The 21,610-nt window shown below is 37.8% G+C and overlaps 2 protein-coding genes across 2 annotated transcripts in view; both read right to left on the reverse strand.

The window, feature by feature from the left end:
- The window catches only part of pik3cb (phosphatidylinositol-4,5-bisphosphate 3-kinase, catalytic subunit beta), a 43,080-nt gene extending 37,128 nt beyond the window's left edge, over nt 1-5,952 (reverse strand). Inside the window, exon 1 of the mRNA XM_058080134.2 lies at nt 5,725-5,952. The gene's annotated coding sequence lies outside the window, so the exon portion shown is untranslated. The remainder of the gene's footprint in view (nt 1-5,724) is intronic.
- Nucleotides 5,953-12,400: 6,448 nt separating this feature from the next.
- Nucleotides 12,401-14,812, reverse strand: foxl2a (forkhead box L2a). The gene has a single exon (XM_058080811.2). It carries the CDS (start codon nt 14,634-14,636, stop codon nt 13,725-13,727), a length of 912 nt encoding a protein of 303 aa, XP_057936794.2. The 5' UTR covers nt 14,637-14,812; the 3' UTR covers nt 12,401-13,724.
- Nucleotides 14,813-21,610: the final 6,798 nt, after the last annotated feature.

Raw genomic sequence — 21,610 nt, forward strand, 5'->3', positions numbered from 1 at the left:
CTTTCCTGATATTTTCCAGGTCAAACACCAAAACTCGATTATTACTGGGTAATGTGGTAGTCTGCCTTGGTCATTGAGATGTCAACATGTAAATATAAACTTTCCTCCTTTAGTCAAATAGTCACCTAGCTAAAGCTGCAGAACCAAGCCTTCTGGCAAAGATGGCCAAAAGAATGAAATATACTGAGTATGGTGCAACACTATGCAGCAGCAGAAGTTGTATTAATGGCAACAAGTATTTGATTTATTATTAGACACTGCGCTGCTCACGAAGGTGTGCTGGCCACACCCCATTGGCGTGGGGCAGTGTGCCTGGTCTACACAATTAGAGCCCATTATATCGAAAACTGTTGGTCTTACATAAAAATGCACACATTTTATTGCATTCAATGTTTAAAAAAATTTATATGGCTCTCACAGATACACATTTTAAAATATCTGGCCTTCATGGCTCTCTTAGCCAAAAAGGTTCCCGACCCCTGCCTCACCTGTTATCACATGAACACACATTCCCCGCATGATGCTTCATTTCCGTGACGGTTGGTAGTACTTGTACACTCATGGACACGTGGACAGTTACAGTATATACACATGTATTGAGAACATTGTTGGTACCTTATTAAAGAAAGAAAACACATAAATAGTCACTAAATTAACTGACAAGGTAAGAATTAATTCAGACATTTCCTAAAAAAAAATTATGAATATCGGACATTGCATTTAAATTGTAGTTCAATTGAAGAAACAAAAACAAACTACAATGGAATGTTGGTTAGTGGTTGGTTACTGAAACAGACTCTAACCAAATAAATTCATAAATTCATATGAAATCATGTCAATTCCATTAATCCTCAAGAGAAATCCAAAATCGTTAACACAAAACATCTCACTGCCACAGTGCCAATGCCTTTTTTTCCTGAGGCGTAACTATGTTGGTTAGCAAAGAACTACAGTGTTGCTGTTACTGCTGATGACATCATAGGCGAGTGAAAGATAGGTGGAATGCTAACAAGAACGTTTTGTGATACAAATACATTACAACCATAGTTGTACTTTACACAGCGTATTACTAACGCGACAAGACATGCACCATTTTGGACACAAACAGAAACTCGCTAACTGACGTTCCGGGTTACTGGAAATGGCATTCCATGGAAATATTCCTCATTTTTGTATCAAACACAGAGCTGCTGTTACTTCCCAAACATATTTGAGTCATCTGTACAAAAAGGTGTATATCGATTATAATTTTTTAGTATTATTTCAACAACTGCATCTAAATTATAATGAAGCTGTATGATTAATTTCAATTCAGCTTGTCTGTTTATCCTCAATTCTTCTCCTGCCTCTCCTGAATTCCTTAGCAGGTCTTGGCCTGTGATGCACCGGAGGGGAGAATTTCAACAGGCTGTTCTTAGCTCACAGTTGAATTTTTTGCTATGGTCATTCCCATTTGCATAATCCTTGAAATAATCCCGTTTTTTTGGTCAGTGCTAAAAGATAAATAAAGACAGCTTCACTTACAAAATACAAATGTGAAATTGCCAGCTCAAAAACAAGTTGTGAAAGGCTTCCAGGAGTGAATAAGCCTCCAACGACTCCCTTTCACGGGGCTCTTTGGGAGGATGTTACACAATCCTCTAACAGTAATGACAGGAAAAAAGTCACGGACAATAGAAATATAAAAAGGCCAGGTCGTTAAAGTTGAATGTGTGAAAGCTAGTTTTATGACTTTGTCGTCTTCACAATTAACTGACTTTTTTTTCTTCTTCGCCTGCTGGGCAAATACAGTACACTATATGAATGAAACTTCGCCTGCTGGGCAAATACAGTACACTATATGAATGAAACTTTGCATGCTGGGCAAATACAGTACACTATATGAATGAAACTTTGCATGCTGGGCAAATACAGTACACGATATGAATGAAAACCAGCTCTAAAAGCTGCAACCTTGCTTTCAAGCAATGCCGTTAAAACAGCTGTTCGAGTATTTGCTATGGTTGTGAACGATAAACCGATGCTACCGAATATCCGGTTCGATAAGAATCAGCCACGAATCCTTAAATTTATCGATTCAAGAGACGTGAACAATGCAACAACTGGGAGGTACACTGGTAGTACAACAAATCTTGAGGAGGAAGACCAGCTGAGACAAGTATGGCCGTTTTTTCTAGGGCTGACGCTGACCTTTTTGAGTTCATAACGTCTTTACTTTTAAATGTTGCACCTTTGCTAACAACCTGATTGTTGAAAACCCTACACTTGAAATGTTGTGAAATTGTTACGTTATGACATTTTGAGTATGGGATTGTTTACTTTTCTGTGCAACCATGTGGCAAGTGCTATTTACCAGAAGTGTGGACTCGAGTTACGCAACTTGCATTCGAGTCAGACTCGAGTCACAATTTTGGATTCAACATCATCAAAGACTTGCAACTTGACATCAATGACCCAGGACCTGACTCAAGACTTGAAAATTCATCAGTCTAAAAAATAAAACAATTCAATTATATTTGTCAAATTTAATAGTGTCACACTATTAAAATGACATTTTATTAGGGAGACACTAAACACTGCTTATGACTGGTAAGGACAAATTTCCAGTTAATGACTTTGGACTTGACTCGTCCTGTCTTGTCTTGTCTTGAGTTGGACCTGTACGTTCTTGAGATGAAAGACTTGGAAGATGAAGACTTAATAAAACTAAACTAAACTTGTAAAACACCAGACTTGCTCCCACCTCTGCTAATTATCTTTGCTTGTAGACATTTTTACCACTTTTGGAGGAATTTGTCATTATTTCAGGGGCTTTGCACTATTTATTTTGTTTCTTATTAGTAATTGAACTGGAGCAAGACTGTGTTTATTGATACTATTCATATTATTTATTGATTTTATATCATTTTTATAAAACAAAAATATGTTCAATCAGCAAGTCTTGTCTGGTTTGTGATTGTATTGCAGCCAGTCCAGGGTTTACTACACCTTGCGCTCACAAACAGCTGGGATAGGCTCCAGCATTTTGACTCACTTTTTCCAGACATTTTCATCAGACAGTCCTGGAAATATGAGCATGTTTTGATACATGAGTTTCTATTTTCCAAACTTTTCCAGACCTACTTTTTTGGTACCCTATCATTAAAGAAAGAAAACACATAAATAGTCACTAAATTAACTGACAAGGTAAGAATTAATTCAGACATTTCCTACATTTTTTAAAAAAAATCACACTATTTATTTACTCCACTTTGCGCTCACAAACAGCTGGGATAGGCTCCAGCATACCCGCATCCCTAATGAGGACAAGCGGCACAGAAAATGGATGGATGAGATTATTACAGCACATGCAAAACTCGATTTAAATAAGAAATAAGTCTTAGTAGAGCCAACAAGAATGTATCTTGCTATGGGAGAAAACAATACACCCGTTTTCATCGCAGACCTCAAGTGACCTCAATCAAGCAGCATCAGCTCCCCTGTCACTTTCTTGGTTCTCACTTGCTCTCTTAAAATATCTCAACAGAGATGCAACGACATGCATGAAACAGAACCATACTTTTAAACCAAGTATTAAATATATTGCTGGTTTGATTTAAGTGCATGCCTAAACTGACAACAACGGGACAAAATGATTTTGAGCATAAACACAAACATTCTCGCTCTAAAGTTGCAGCCAATCCTTTCCTGGATTGAAGTCTTTTATCATTTATCTGTACCGCATTTTGGCCTTTCACGCAGAGCGAAGCCAGTAATGAAACAGATTATCAATGTCATTGCAGTCATGAAGCAGTTTCTGTAAAAACCTGCTTATGGGCTAAGTCTGGTTTGGAGTAAATGGCTGCTTTGTTGGCTGATGTCTGCTCAATTACGTCACGTTGCCTTATCAGTGTTCTGTAACTTTAACCCTCAAAGGGGGGGCTCGTAAGCAACCCCATCCAACAAAGGGCCGCCCGAAATAGCGTCTGATCCAAATACGCTTGTCAAATACAAAGCAGTTGTGTTGTTTTATTAGTACTGTAGTGTAACGCAAGGAGCAGCTTTATGGTATTGTATTAAATAATAAATAATACACAGAGGAATAACACCAAAATGAAAAAAGTTGACAGCTCTAGCTTTTAACTCATCGGCTCTCAATTTAACAGGGAACTGTGGATGCTGGTTCGAGCCCTGAGCAGGATGCATGGCTGGCTGGACGGTGCGATCGGTCACGTGTACTTGTAGTGACTCACCAACGTACAGTGCTACAAAGTCATTTCCTCTGATACAGTCCTAATTTCTGGATGCTTATTTGCTATCATTTAGCAGTCCATAGCTTTGATTGGTGCAGTATTCAAGCTATATGAAAATAGTTATTTCATCGGGCCAAGATTCAGATAAACAGACACTTCAGTCAGTACACTTCAATATGTACACTGCATACTTATTATTTTGTCCCAAATACATTACTCGCACTTACCAGAAATGACAATTTCAATATTTACCTATTTGTTCTTCCTCTATCATTTTGAATTATGATGTAACCACTCGAGTAAGTCCTTTCCCGTACACTACACAGCCGATATGGCAACGATTGAGTGTGCTTAGTACTGTTAGTACTGCAGTCAGTACAGCACGCTTACTATCAGGGACGTCTCGAGTAGAACATCCACATACAGACAAAGCAAGTAATATGATAGCATAACATTTCTTCACAAAAACAAACAGTTGAGATGTTCTAACGGAAAAGAACTAAAAAGGGATGTGATGGACTTCTTCCAACCGCCTCACCAAAGACTATTTATAGCACCTGTACTCCTTCCTATCAGCTTGTTTGTAGATTTGTAGAACGGTTTTGTGAAAAAAAACATCTGGAGTGTTGGGTTGGCCAAAAATAAAAGGATAAACTTCTTCAGATGGATTTTTTTTAAACTGAATGTAACTTCTAAAGACGTGCTCTTGTTTGTGCTCCTCCCTTGTGGTAGAATGGCTGACAGGGCCAATAAAGGTTTCACATCCCCCTTCTTTGGTTTTGTTTGCTGTCCATCTGTCAAGGACCAGCACTGCTAGCATCTAACAGATGAAAAACTATATTATTATGATATTTAAGACAAATTAGCAGGTTTTAAAGCCCACTGTGAGTCCAAAGTAGACAAGGTGATTTCAGATTGATCAGTAGAAACACAGACAATGGAAAAGGGGATGGATGGGGGCAATTACAGATAATGATCAGATGATGAGATCATGATCAGGTTATTAGAAAGTGTTATCCCGCAAACAAACAAGGTTCTTAATATTGGCTTGGCTTTCACCATAAAAACACATGAAAAACACCCAAAAAAAACAAAGACGTACTGTGCAGTAAACTTGACGTCCTCTGAGTCACAGGAAGAAAATATCCTTGTCTGTTAGTTTGTGTGAAATTGATGCTCCGTAACATCCCAACGCGTTCTAAATAAATCATCCTAAGTACTTATAAAGTCTAACATCGATTAAAATCATTGTCAATCACCGCAGTCGCTTCTCGTCTTATCTCATTCATCAATTCCTCAATCAGATGGGACAGATATGACTCTTTAAATGTACAGTTTGGGTTGAATATACACTTATATGCAATATATCAGTTTGAAATGAGCTTTTAGTCTTGACGTTTGTCTGCATTGGATTGACAGGCTGCCAAGTTAGTTTGATGAGCGGAGTTTAGCTTTCGACTCTGATCTGAGCCGCTTTGAAGTGCTGACTTACCTTGGGAGGTTAACGGCTTTCTGCTTCAACTAATTCCCCAAACGAAACGACGCGAGTAGTTTCAGGCACATCGAGTCTGATTTTAGAAAAAAAAAAATATATATATAGCGTCACATCGCTTGGCCCCTGGCTCAGGTGGGCGCTCCACAAGGCGGGCTAGTTTCCTGTTTGTAGTCGGAGGTGAAGCGGCACCGCTGCCACTGATTCTCCCTCCGCCCTCCGTCTAGTGCTGTCAAGCCACAGAACAAGCCCACTAGTTGCACTTCCGGTTTATGTGTCTACCGGAAACCTCATAAGCCCTACTGTCCTGCGTTCATATTTCAAGGACAAAATATATCTCGACACTATCTAAGATATCATATTTGCATTTGTTACGTATGTGAAACATTTGAATCACGTAAGTGACTCACACCCCGGGTAAATATGAGTATAGAATTCAATGGTCTCTAAAACAAAATCTGTTAAATCTGAACTTTAGAGCAACATACCGGTGGGAAGTTATAATAAACCTCTCTTATCTAGTCCTTTAAGATGATAATTTCAAAGAGCATGTCCCACGTTTTATTTTGAAGGACTGCTCTTCCTGCTTGTGTTGTTATTTTTTCTTGCCTGTCAGTGGCGGACTTCACATAGGTTGAGTGTGTGTCGGCGGGCTTCACACCCGTAATGACGTTTGAGGTAGTTATCGTTCTCTGATTTCCCTCGCTTTGCCTTTAAAGAGTTATTCGTTTAGTTATTAGTTTATGTGATGTATTCCATTATAACCTGATGCATGTTCAAATAAAATTAAACCATTGCCATTACCATAGTGTCATTTATAGTTGTTTATACTGTCTGCTATCATAACAGAGACCAGTTGTAATGTTGTGATTTGCTTCTAAATAGTAGACTTTGCTGCTCCCTGGTGGGGTTTTTCTCACAATACAGCACTCTAGTCCTCTTGTATCCTCATATACTGTAGAAACAGCTAATACTGTACATTCAAACAGTATTTAAATAGTAGACTTTGCTGCCCCCTGGTGGTTTTCTTCTCACAATACAGCACTCTAGTCCTCTTGTATCCTCATATACTGTAGAAACAGCTAATACTGTACATTCAAACAGTATTTAAATAGTAGACTTTGCTGCCCCCTGGTGGTTTTCTTCTCACAATACAGCACTCTAGTCCTCTTGTATCCTCATATACTGTAGAAACAGCTAATACTGTACATTCAAACAGTATTTAAATAGTAGACTTTGCTGCCCCCTGGTGGTTTTCTTCTCACAATACAGCACTCTAGTCCTCTTGTATCCTCATATACTGTAGAAACAGCTAATACTGTACATTCAAACAGTATTTAAATAGTAGACTTTGCTGCCCCCTGGTGGTTTTCTTCTCACAATACAGCACTCTAGTCCTCTTGTGTCCACATATATTGTAGAAACAGTACATTTAAACAGCGTTGAAATCTTCTTTTTCTCCTCAACTTCACACTCAGGGGTGTCCATGCTTGAACATGTTTATTGCAAAACATATGTAAATTGTTGTACATTAGCTTAAATATTAATATTTTTCACTAATAGTATGTATTCAACCACAACCACAAAGCAAAAACGTGTCTGTATTGTGTTTTGGTATATTATGTGACACGATTGTGGTTGTAAATAGTGGTGGATTAGGTCTCTTAAGTCCCCATTGAAGACCCAGGAATGAAACGTACAGCATGCGGTTTCCTTTGTAAAATATGTACCTTGGCTCAATAAAGGCTGCGAAGCGTAAAACTGCACTTTTTTTGGAATTCTTCCCATCATTCACAATTCATATGAGACATGAACACAGGTCTTTCTCTTTTCTGTACATTCTAAAGATATAAAAACAGATAAAAAAGCGACAGCTCATTACTTCATGTAATGGGATCCATCTATGCTGCCTACAAAGACCACTATTAAAACACCTCTAAAACCTCCGAGAAGGTTTTATGGTTTTATGGCGAGTCTGTGGGGAAGCGTGTTGCTAGCCGGTGTGTTAACAATGTTAATAATAATAACAATATTGCTGAGACTTGATTATATGCAAGTCACATTACATGTAAATGGAGTATAGTTGGTGCTTTTTTATATTTATATTATATTTAATTTTATATTATATTATAAATAATATATATTATAAATTATATTATTTTATAATTTTTTTTTATTATATTATTTATATTATTTTATTTTTATATTTTATACATAAGGATAAAAAAACTGCAGTTTTACTTTGAGAATGATACTGAGAATGAGACCTGCATTTTTAGGCCACAAGGGGGCAGAACACACATGCATGTCTATTCTACAGCCCACTAAATAAGAGTCCTTTCTAATAATAATAATAATAATAATAAATAATAAAGTTCTTTTCAGTGTTTCAAGTTTCAAGTTCAAACCAGTCATGTTTTTTCATTGTCTTCAGTGATGATGCAAAAGCCAGAACCCACCATAATCCGAACCATACCATGGATGATGGATGCTGATAGTAACTATGAGACAATGTAGTTAAATGTCATGTGACCACCGCATAACCTTCTCATTGTCTGACAAGCATTTGCTCAAAGGCAGCAGCCTATAGTCATGGATCCTGCATGTTTGGCTTCCCCGCTTCTTATTTGATGAAAATAAGCTCATAGTGCGTATAATCTCATCACACATGATAAGCATGTAACAAAAAGCACATTTAACTTGAAAGGGGAACGTAAGTGAATGCGTATAATTATGGGTGTCAAAATAAAGGCTTTAGCTTAATGGCCAAGAGGTATGTAATTGCTGTAAGGAAATCTATCCCTGCATTGTCCATGTGACCTTAGAGCTAATTGGCAGTCGACTTGAAGGGGTCAGACCTCTTTGTGACTGATACATGAATGATATAGTATGACATAATGCATGTATAATGGAGAAAATACCATGTGACGTACTAACTAACTATTAGTATGAATGCACGGGTAAGGTTCATCTTGATTGCATTCACAATGAAATAGTTCAAATATTATGTGGTGTGACTATAAACTTGCTAAGTATACTAAGTATGACGAAGAAAAACAGGTTTCACTTCTTATCCCTGTGGGAATGTGGTTTCATCTTTGATGAATTGCTATGTTAACAGGAGAGGAGTTCTCCTAATAGCTTCTCGTTGCGGAAGTTTTTAAGGGGGTTGGAACTTGGAGAAAGGAAAGGGGTTTTAAAAATAGACCCACGGTCAATGCATGCTGGGAAAACACATGCCATTTAAAACCCGACAAAGCAATTTGCAGCTCATAATCAAGAGAGCGGAAACATTTTATCTCATTTCCCTTTACAGTATAAAGCTGGCCGGTTCCGCTACAGTCACAGCAGGGGTGTCCAAAGTGCGGCCCTGGGACCATAACCTTGACTGTGGATATTAATTTGCTTAGTCACCTACAACAACACTAAGATGTTCATGTCTTGTTTAGATAGATGAAATCATAAAAAAATGATGAATTATTGCAGGTGGAATTAAAAAACACTTTGTTTTAAGGTTTAATAAACATTGATTATTACTTATTGTTAACACTTTCTCAACAATTACATACTCACAATGTTGTGTGTCTACATATAGCACTTTTAGTTAGGCACTAATAGATGCTAACACCTCATAATTGATATTTTTGACATTGTCAACATTGAATAGAATAAATCGCCGTAAAGCACGGCCAAACAGTGAGCCATATTGCAAATCAGGGGTGGTGCAAACATTTTTGCACAAAATTAAAGAATGCTGCAGGTCACTTTTTTCATTCATCATCTTTTTTTCCAATCCAATATAAGGTAACAGCCCCGCCTTGTGTTGACACAGCAAATTAGTGGAACACCTTATAATAATGTATTTTTTATAAATAATGAACTTATTTCATAATGGCCAATAAACACTAGCCTTAATATTTTGGACACGCTACTGGTTAGGGTGTTCAAACTTTTTTTTTCTTCATAAAAAGTGTGGAATGTGGTTGCCACTTTCTTCATTAAATGCACTAAAAACAAAATAGCAGATGAGTATATTTATTAAAGGTATATTTTAGCAATACAGTAGTTTGACAAAAATGTTCAAAAATCGAGGCGATTTTTCCCATGTGAAATAATTAAAAAAACAATTAATTAAAACTAAATTTATAGAGAATAATTACTTCATTAGTTTAAATTAACTCATTAGATAATTTGTTTTACATGAAAACAATGCAAAATAATTCTAAATGGGAAATGGAAATCATTGATATCCTTCTGTATCAAATTGATAATACTCACAAATTTCTTTGGCCCCATGGTGGGTTATTTAGCAGCCAGACTTTCTTGTTTAGGCACTCCATTTCACAGAACGATGCAGTACAAGGCAGCTGACTACTTTTTAAAAATGTGATATTGTACAAAATACATCATACAAAGGGAAGGGTGTACAAAAAGCGAGCTTTGAGTTATTAAAACAAAATAAATATTAACGTGATATGTTGTAACACTATTTCACTATGCTACTGGGCTGATGGAAAATAAATTGTTGGCCAAAAAAGACCTTTTGGTGGCAGTTTGGACAGGCAGCTTGTGACGTGTATTTGTCACCCGAGTGGCCTGGTGGATGTCCGTAAAAATAGTATTTTTGTTGAATAGAATAATTATAGAAGACATTCAGGACTTTTGACTGACCTTCCTACAAAGCCACACTTCCCGTGTATAAACTTTAGTGGGGTATATTAACACACGCTTGTGTAATTATTTTGGCTTAATAGAGAAATATTCCACGGTGCTATTGTCCTGTGTTCGTGTCATTAAGATAGAGATCAGCAGTCATGTGCAAACATCACGTAGATATCATGATGACACTGGAAGAAGAAGCACAAATACGAAGGACAAGAGTGAAACTTCTATTTGCGCTTCCACGCCGGAAAGAAACACGCATGCTGACTCAAACAATTGCCGGATTTTCTGCGAATCAAATGGTTGCATATTTTCCTGTTTGGAGGACATGCAAACACGGTGACCCCCCCAACCCCCCCTTTTTTTTCCCTTTTCACCTCAATTGGTCCCCCATCTCTAACAGCAGAGACTCAATTGTATGACGACACTGGGAATTGTGCAACCTGAGTGTGACTTGACCGGCCGGGTCGCATCGCCGGTGCCCGGTGAAGCATGGCTGCCATCACCGGAACCAGGGCGGGTATACACCGTGTGCGCCTGCGCGAGTCATACGCGCCTTCTGATTCTCTTTGATTATGAGCGCAGCATATTTCGTCAAAATAGACTACAAAAAAACAAACAAAACACGATCATCTAAATTTAACCCCATTCATAATTCTATAATAAATTGCATGCAAACAACTTAATTCAATATTTTTTTTAAAGTTGTGCATGTCATAATGTAAGCAATATCACGTTTTTATAACAAATGTTTACTCATAATTAATGTTTGATTCGCTTGCATGACTCAAACATGCACGAATGCATGCTTATGCAAATTTAATAGACAAAAATTACAGCATACAATTTAAAAGTTGCACTAATTCAATGCAGAAATGAGCTATATATAGTACCAGATGTGATATATTTTGATATATTTAATATAGTCAAACCATTATGCTTATTTTACAATTAAATGTGTAAACCATAAAAAAATCAGTTTTTCTCAAAACTTCTTCACGTTAGTTGTAATATTTATTAGGCGATTATGAGCTTGTGCACTGTCTTCATATATTTATATGTCAGCATACAGCATAATGTAGATGACATGGAAAGATGTCACCTTCAGCTACAGAAGGATGTCTGGGACAAGACTGACTCGGGTCTGTGCTGGAGCCATGAACCTGGTCTGGCCTTATCTCCCCCAACCCCTGAGACATCCTGTATGCAGGCCCATTGTTCCAGGCCTCCTGGGTGAACCGTCAACCTCCGTGTGGGAGCACAAGCACACCTGCCATATTGGATTATGGTGCGTTTAAAGGACACATTTAGTGTTGGCATCTTTTACCAAAGAAATAATAATAATTATTATTATTATTTAAAAACTGTGCTACAGTTATATTATAGTGCTGAGAAATATTCATAATGTGGATGAAAAGCCCTGTCAGGTTTCATAATTGTTATTCATTTCCTAAATCAACTCCCCTGCACGAATCATGACCACACACGTCTGTCAGTGACAGTTTATGTAAGTGTTGGTTAAAACATATTTTTAAACACTTTAGTATTTGTTATTCTTACACGGGTGTTTATGCAATACATTTGCCACTCAAACGCGCCCTTATCTCCTTCGTGTTTACAAAACATAAACGTGAGGAAGTAGGGAATGCATACTGCTACATGTCACACTGTTGGGGCGGGTGGGGGTTGCTGAGGGTGGGGAGGGGGGCAGCGGTTTGCACTTTTATTCGTATTATATATTAGTATTCGTTAGAGTATATTTATGCACAAAGGAAGTTTAGTCATTATAAGATCCATAATAATCAAAGTCATATTTTTTCTTTCTTTTTTTGTCAATAAATCTACCAAAAATATTTTTCTATAGTTACAATTTGTTATTTATTGGATATTACAACATTTACAACTTTAACAAATGATGTCTAATTAATATGCATAGTATTTATATTTATATGTATCTTTAGCAAAATGATTTAAAGTCATATGCAAACACAAAATACTGCCATATCCTCACTAATTTAACATATTTTTAATAAAGTTTCCTTTTGGAGTGTGAGAACATGCCTGGACTTGGACTGCAGGATGGGGTGCATTTCTAACCTAAATTAAATTAATGTTAAAAAAACAAGTAAATTGATAGGTACTGTTATGTAATTACTGACAATTCCACTACATATGCATCATACAGGCAGTAATATTCTTTTGTACAACTCATATTTTTGTGTGTATGTGTTAAATACACGCATACTGACATTTTTTACATGAAAATAAATAATATATACGTTATAAAAAGGCGTCCATCCTAATTTGGATTAAAATACACCAGTGGAAATAATATGCAAAGCATCTTGAATTTAATATTTACCAAAAGTTGCACCTTAAAGGTTCAAGCAGATGTGCCAAACACAAATATTGTCTTTATATTTTAAGGTGTATTTTATTTTATTGGTGTCTGTCATGGACGTTGGTCACACAAAAACACATTAGTGTGAATGTTTCTCAAGGGTATTATCATTTATTAATAACGTTTTTCTGCCTCATATGTGCTTTTAGGTTCACACAGAAATTATATTAATTGTTGATGCTGCACATTTTCGAGGGAAAATAATGTTTGTCTTGATAGTCTCTGCAGAGATGGCAAAAAAGTGACTGAAACTTAAAAAATGTGACATAATAAAATCAATTTTATCATTACTAAAGCATTTGTAAATCGTTCACTGCTAAACAGATTTGTTCATGACCACTGATGTATTTTTTAAGCAAATACTCGTTTATTAAGAAATTCACAAAACTAGAAAAGAGTTTTAAAAAGTGCTAATTAAAATTAAACATGGCCCCCAAGATGAATGTAACAATATATCACTTTTATTTAAAAAAAAAAAAGATATGCAAAACCTGGCCGTTTTATTTTCCCTTACCGGAAATGATATCATTTTTAATGTGAGCAAAAAAACATAAAACACATCGAAAACCCTGATTTTGTAAAAGTTGTGATGGAACCTCTCAACCATGCCAGCCTGGCTCAGTCCAAGTGAATAAAAAGGTGACAATGGATCAAAGTTGGATTTTTTTTTGTTTGGTCAAGCCGCGCGTAAAGTGGAGCGGAACCATTACGCACGGTCACAGTGGACGCAAGTTTCTCTCCGTGGAAATGCAAAGTCGCATCAATACAAAGTCCAGTCAGTCCAGCCAGAAGAGTCCGGGTCCGGGCCATACCCGGTGCGTCCCGGTGATGTCTTTTACACCCGGTTCACGGCTCCCAAGTTCACGGGCCGGACCGGAACTTCGTCGCTTTCGAAACATAAAACCCCAAAGAAAGAATGTTTGAGTTTTGGTCGCATTTAAATATCAATCCTGGTATGCAAGGCCGAGTGTTTACTCTCATGTTCCCAGTACGAGCAGTGCATCATGGACAGCTCCGCGGGCTGGCGGGAGCAAGCGAACTGAAGGCCGGCTCCGTTGCCGGTCGAGACCGGGGGAGGCGCGGCGGCGGACGGGCTCAGCTGCTGGGAGTGGTGGGGGTGAGCCGGGTGATGGTGGTGGCTCATGCCGTTGTAAGAGTTCACCATGCCGGGGAGCGCCATGCTCTGCACCCGGGAGTAGGGGTTGTAAGAAGCGGGGGCCGACAGCGCCTTGACGGGGCTCACGTTGGCGCCGGCCACCTGACAGGAAGTGTAGGACATCGGCGTGGGCGGCTGTCCGAGCGACCAGGAGTTGTTCATGAAGCTGGACTGCAGGTACTTGGGCGGGGACAGGTAGCCGTAGCCGTCCCCTCCGAACAGCGACTTCCCGGGCTGGAAGTGCGCGGGCGGGGGCCGGAACGGCCGCTTCATTCGGCGGCGCCTCCGGTAGTTGCCCTTCTCGAACATGTCCTCGCAGGCCGGGTCGAGGGTCCAGTAATTCCCCTTCCGCTCTCCGCCGCCCTCCCGCGGAACCTTGATGAAGCATTCGTTGAGGCTCAGGTTGTGTCGGATGCTGTTCTGCCAGCCCTTTTTGTTCTTCTCGTAGAAGGGGAACTTGGTGATGATGTACTGGTAGATGCCCGACAGGGTCAGGCGCTTCTCGGAGCTCTCCCGGATGGCCATGGCGATGAGAGCCACGTACGAGTAAGGCGGCTTCTGAGACGGATCCGGCTTCTCGGCTACTTTGTCCTGCGCCGGCTCCTCTTTGGGCAGGTCTTTCTCCTTGCTGTTGGTGTCGTGGATCATCAGCGCTATGGAGTCACTGTCCGGGTTTTGGTAAGCGGCCATCATTTCCCAGCGACGCAAAACTGGGTCCGGTCCCACAGTGGAAGCGCGGCTTCTCCTGCCAAAGTGCGCACAGAGAAGTCTTGCTTTTGCGGCTCTGTAGGTGGGACGCACATGAGGACCTTCTTGGCTCCTTTTTTTCCTCCAAACTGGTTTATGATGGAGGCGCGACAAGAGTTGTGATTTGCGACCGGGTAAAGCCAACCCTTTCCTCCCCGGCCCCCCCACACCCCCCACCCCCTACGTCCACATGCAGGCGATGCGTTCAGGCGCCGACGTAGGACCTCCTGATTTGTGCACTTGGGAGTTCCGCCTCCAGCCTGCTGAATAATAACATTATTAACACCCACTTTTATGTACTTTTATGTTGCATCACTGCGTCTTACTGGATATTATTCACTACAATATTTACAGTTTGGTGCAAATTTTGCATTTTAATGTAACAACTTTTATCAAAAACTTGAAAACAGTGCAATAACACTATTCATTAATATCTGCCCCACATATAGCGTTACATAGCTCAAATTAATAGACATTGTTTGGTATATTTGTAAAATATATATTATTTTATATATTATTTTTAATAGTATATTTTAGAATATTTTAAAAGTATATTTTTAAAAGACTTTTCTGTGTCTGTTTTTATATTTAAATGGAACAATATTTCATTTTGCAAGAGGACAGAATGAATTTAGGAGGTGAAAAACGATATAACAATATACAATATGTATAATATATAATATTATATAATATTACATACATTAATAGATTCTTATTTTTAATAGTATATTTTAGTATATTTTAAAAGTATATTTTTTAAATACTTTTTGGTGTTTGTTTTTATATTTAAATTGAACAATATTTCATTTTGCAAGAGAACAGAATTAATTTAGTAGTTGAAAAACTATACAACAATATATAATATGTATAATATATAATATTACACAAATTAATAGACATTGTTTGGTATATTTATAAAAAATATATTATTTTATATATTATTTTTAATAGTATATTTTAGTATATTTTAAAAGTATATTTTTAAAAGACTTTTTGGTGTTTGTTTTTATATTTACGTAAATGGAACAATATTTCATTTTGCAAGAGAACAGAATTAATTTAGTAGTTGAAAAACTATATAACAATATATTATATGTAAATATATAATATGTATAACATATAATATATAATATGTAACAATATAATAAAATGACTCTCATTATACTGCACGTGCATACAGGAAGAATATATATTATTTGATATATAATTATTAATGTCAATAAAATAAAAAAAAGTTAAAATCAATATAACAAAATACTACAATCGAAGTATTTTAATAGGCAGAAGCTATTTATTTGTATATGCAATTATTCGGTCGTCCATATCATGCATATAGTATATATAATATATATAATATATATAATATATATATATATATGTGTGTGTGTGTGTCAGCCATAGCGCTGCTTAATTAGCTGACTTTGACGTGCAGGAGGGCAGGGAGGAGGTATACATTTCCGCGGCCACCCACGCGGGTCCCTTCGGGTCGTGGTGGAGTGTATTTCCGTGGCGTGGGACGGCGTGCAGGTGGAGCAGCATTGGACCGTGTGTCATCACCTTGCAGGACAGCCTGCAGCCTGCGTGGCCAACAGCAGCTGAACTGCGCCATGACAGCCAAGCCAAGCGTCTCTCGTCGGCCAATTATCCCAAGACTGGCCGGGTTCGAACCTCGCACACGTTATTTCTTATCTCGGTGACTTTTCCATTATTAAAATATATATATAGACAATTTGCTTCCGTTTGTTGTTTCATGAAATGGATCAGCAGCCGTGGACCTTCAAGTCAACAACAACAAAGGTCTTGAAACTTGAAGTGATAAGACATCAGGGAAGAACCGTGGAATGTTCATTTGATAGGAAAACAACAACTCTAATAAATACCTTTTAATCCTTGCATGGATTAGGCTGATAGCCTAGAATTTCAATTCTTTTTTTCCCCCAAAATATGTTGTTTTAACATGCATGGATATTTATTATAATATATCATGCATTACATATATATTTTTAAATGCATTTTTTTATGTTTCTGCTGTTGCAGGTTTTAACCAAATACAGATGATTGATATTCCTGAGAACCCATTTCACATAAAATAAAATATACCAATATATACATAAATAAGACTATGGACAAAGATACATAAAAATACACAATTATAGCTGTTTAAAAGTTATAAATATGCATTATGGTGATTTGAAATAATCTATTGTTTATTTGAGTATACACCAGAGGTGTCCAAAGTGCGGCCCAGGGGCCATTTGGAACATTTTTTTTCTAAGAATAAAATGTATGATAATATCACCTTGTACTTCGGTACAAGGTGCATTATTAAAATAAACAAAAAAACGTAAACTGTATTATGGAAAGCAGGAAGTGAACAAATGTAACAGTTAGTGATTGTAAAAGTACCAGATGGAGGGGTAGGATTTAATAAGCTTTGCTTCTTCCTACTCCTTTTGGACATGTGGAACTGGGAACTGATTATGGGATGCACTCAATTGGAATCTGATGCATGTTCAAATGAAATAAAACCATTACCATTACCATTACCATTACCATTACCATTACCATTACCATTACCATTACCATTACCATTACCATTACCATTACCATTACCATTACCATTACCATTACCATTACCATTACCATTACCATTACCATTACCATTACCATTACCATTACCATTGCATTACCATTACCATTACCATTACCATTACCATTACCATTACCATTACCATTACCATTACCATTACCATTACCATTGCATTACCATTACCATTACCATTACCATTACCATTACCATTGCATTACCATTACCATTACCATTACCATTACCATTGCATTACCATTACCATTACCATTACCAGTACCATTACCATTACCATTACCATTACCATTACCATTACCATTACCATTACCATTACCATTGCATTACCATTACCATTACCATTACCATTACCATTACCATTACCATTACCATTACCATTACCATTACCATTACCATTACCATAATGTTCTTTAAATGTATATAACGTCTTAGTATATAATGGAATCAGCGTAAGACTTGTTAACCAAATATAAAATATGAACATAGCCCCCCGTATCCTTTGAGTTGTCAGTACGAATCCAGGTATAAGCCTACAAAGGCCATCATTGCAAAGGACCATAATATCATTTGAAAGAGTGGAATTCCTGTCCTGGTGCACTTCCTGCCCTTGCAGATCTGGGACTAGGATGTTTATCATAGCGCGTGCGGGTGGAATGCGCCGGACGGATCCGACGGGTCAGGTCGGGACCGGAGTACAGAACACAGCCACCCGGGCTGGAGATGACACACAGTCCACAACCAAAAGAAAAACTACAAGATGATGATTATTTTTAATTTTTATAGTTTTTTTTTTAAATATTTTTGTAATAATAAGTCGTAATAATCTTACAGTTTCCATCATTTATTGACACGGCATGAATATCAGCCACAAATGTTTATATGACATTCATGTTGACTCTCAAGGCCTTCCCATTTGTCTTCACTGCCGCTGACCTTCCTGCATGTGTAAATATCTACAGGACGTTGCCTCTCATCATTGGAACCCTTCTGAGGCAAAAGAAAGGCATGTTCGAAGGCCGGACGGATGAATGGAGGGAAGAAGGGAAGAGGAAGAAGAGCGAACGTACCCTCAGCCCTCATGCAGGGCCTTCAGCGTGGCTGTGGTCCTCTCAGAGAGAAAAGAGAAGATAGAGCAAATAAACAGAGACCACCAGGTTTCCTCCACCTCCACCCGCACCGTACTAAGGTTGGGGGATTGACGGGGGTGGAGGTGGGGGGGTGCCTGGGATCACGCTGATAAAAAGGCGAGTTGAACACTTCTGAGATGTTAAAGTCATGTGTTTCCGTGAAGAACGTATCTTCAGCGGGTGGCGTGTCAGGAACATTTCCTCACATTGTCCATCTCCTTGACCTCAAACATGGAAGTCATTATAATGCAGTTTAAAACCATATTCATAACCATCTTTTCTAACTTTTCCACCATTCAAGGTGCTGGCTATCAATGTCCGACTCACCTTTGAACCTGGGCTGATTTCAGATCAGATTATTTATGAAGATTTTAAATCGTTATACTGTAAATACAGTATGGGCTGTAACTAACTTTCATTTTTTTGGCTGATTCATATGATAATTGGTTAGATCTGGGGGTCCAAATTTTTCCCCAGCAAGAACCACATACTAAATAATGAAAGGATGCGAGGACCACTTTGATATTTTATGAACCAAAACATGGAGACATGGTAAGAAGTTACAGTATATACAGTAAAAAATGCATCTCAGCTTTTTGATGGAGGTGAAAAAACATATTATTTGTATAAACTTTGTTTTTTGCTCTTTTTTCTCCCATATTATTTTCAATATTTTGACTTTATTTTCATATACTAACTTACTATTTATGCTAACCTAATTTGACAATTTCAAGTCTTTGCTACTAAAATGCCAGTATTTATCCTCATAATATTTTGACTTTAGTTGTGTAAAATTATAGCTGCTTTTTTAGCGTTTCTGCTGTTGTTGTTTTCATTTTCCAACTATTTCAGCTTTTGTCATTTAATTATGACTTTATCACATTATAACTTTTCCCACAAGCAAAATATCCCCAAATTACAACGTTTTTGTTGTTTTGTGAGTTTTTACACAATATCTGACTTAAACAAAATAATGTATTGTTTTTTTAATATTACAAATTCATGCTACTAAAATGATGTTATTTTTCACATTATGATGTTGACAACTTTTTCTCTTAATATTTTGACTTTATTCCTATAAAATTGCTGCTGATTTTGTCATTTTTGCTGTTTGTTTTCTTGTTAAATGATATTTTTAAAACCAGCAAACGGACCCTGGGCCGCACTTTGGGCATCCCTGGGTTAGGCGCTAGAACTGTGACGATTGTTGCCATTTTATTAGTCTTATTTCTTTAATTTTATGAATAATTGACAATAATAATAATTTCTTGTTTATTTTTTTAATTTAGAAAATAGATGCTGCAATATTTTTATGAACAATACTTTCATTTATCCTGCATCTGTGAATGGCTCCGTCCTCCATTCGATCTCAAGTGCAGCCACAACTCGAGCTGCTGTAGTTGACTTTGGAGCTTTCATCCACTTCTTGAAAGTATGTTTGCTGTGCTCAAGCTGACGTAGTACTTGTAAAATATCTCCTTCATTGCCATCCACAGTTGGGTACTTTCCAGAAAAAGCTGAGTGCTTGTTTTGAAAAGGTCTTTTAATGTCAACTTTTCTGTTGTTTGCTCATTTCTCGCCACATATTAAACACAAGCGTGGCTAAGCCATACATTCACAATCTTGTTCCAATAGCTTTCTTTTTAGTATTAATTTAAGTTTTCATGGTTATGGATAGATTACCACGGGCGTAGGACACTCTATTATTCACGTATTTTTCATGTCTCACTGGCAAACTGAACAAACGGAGCCCTTCCTCCTTCACTTGCTCATCCAATCATGGACCAAAACAACCACAGAGCTCGGTGTGAGCCGCCATAACAAGGAGGCTCAAGATCCGGAGTCGCCGTTTGTTAAGACGGACCAAAACTGAACCAAATACAAACACTGGTTTAGCCCTGGTGTGCGAAATCAGAAAAAAATCAGTTTTCCAAAGTCAAATCTACAGTTTGTGTATGAATATCTTGTTTTATTTAAAACAATAACAAACAATCATAGGGCTGCTATCATGGATGACATTAAAGGAAATTAAAAAAAATATTCACATTTGATAGGATGTCATTAAAGGATATTTACATTTTTTTATTTAAAAAAATTATTAATTGAATACCAAATTAGTTGTTGATTAATTGGATCGATTAATCATCGATTAATTGTTGCAGCAATAGTTGACTTTTTATCTCTGTATTGTGTCAGCACTTCACTTTTAAAGAAATTAAACTGGAATTTAGGCCGGCACGGTGGACTAGTGGTTAGCGGGCAGACCTCACAGCTAGGAGACCAGGGTTCGATTCCACCCTTGGAACATCTCTGTGTGGAGTTTGCATGTTCTCCCCGTGCATGCGTGGGTTTCCTCCCCCATTCTAAAAACATGCTAGGTTAATTAGCCACTCCAAGTTGTCCATAGGTATGAATGTGAGTGTGAATGGTTGTTTGTCTATATGTGCCCTGTGATTGGCTGGCCACCAGTCCAAGGTGCACCCCGCCTCTTGCCCAAAGACAGCTGGGATAGGCTCCAGCACGCTTGTGAGAATAAGCAGTAGAAAATGAATGAATTAATCTAAAGATTAAAGATGAAAAGTGGACTTTTTGCGATTGGGTTGCATGTTTGGGACAGTGATGTGAACCACGAGCCTAGCAATGACCCCTGAGTCTATGTACTATAATTGGCATTTTCCCCTGTTTTACATTTTATACATAATACGAAGCTGAATAATCCATATAATCTTCCTATTAGAGCATAATAGCATATTTGAGTATGGGAAATGTTCTGTCTGGCAATCATTATCTTGGATGAGAAAGAGCAACAAATTAGTAGTTGACGGAATGGATGACATGCCGTATAAAAAAGAGCGACCGGAGCAGGAAGGAGGAGAAAACAGAAGAGCCGCATTGAGTTCTTGCTAACCTTTGGAGGAGGTTGAAGTGCTGCTGCTTCTTGCCAACAAGATTCTCTTTGAGGTTTTCTTGAAGCTCAGCCATACTTAAATGATTCACAGGAGCAGATTGACTGTATGTGTGTACAGTACTGGTGTGTACAGTACTGGTGTGTACAGTACTGGTGTGTACAGTACTGGTGTGTACAGTACTGGTGTTCAACCTGCGTTCTTTTTCCGTTTCTGCCCGTGTTCAACCAGTAAGTGATGGAAATGCAAAAGAAAAGAAAGGTGTGCCGAGTTGCAAGAGTC

This window comes from Doryrhamphus excisus, linkage group LG8, assembly GCF_037039965.1.
Source record: "Doryrhamphus excisus strain RoL-2023G ecotype Guam linkage group LG8, RoL_Dexc_Guam_v1.1, whole genome shotgun sequence".
Lineage (NCBI taxonomy): Eukaryota > Metazoa > Chordata > Actinopteri > Syngnathiformes > Syngnathidae > Doryrhamphus > Doryrhamphus excisus.

Coding starts and splice junctions, on each gene's coding strand:
- foxl2a (XM_058080811.2), bottom strand. CDS start 14,636: ATGATGGCCGCTTACCAAAACCCGGACAGTGACTCCATAGCGCTGATG.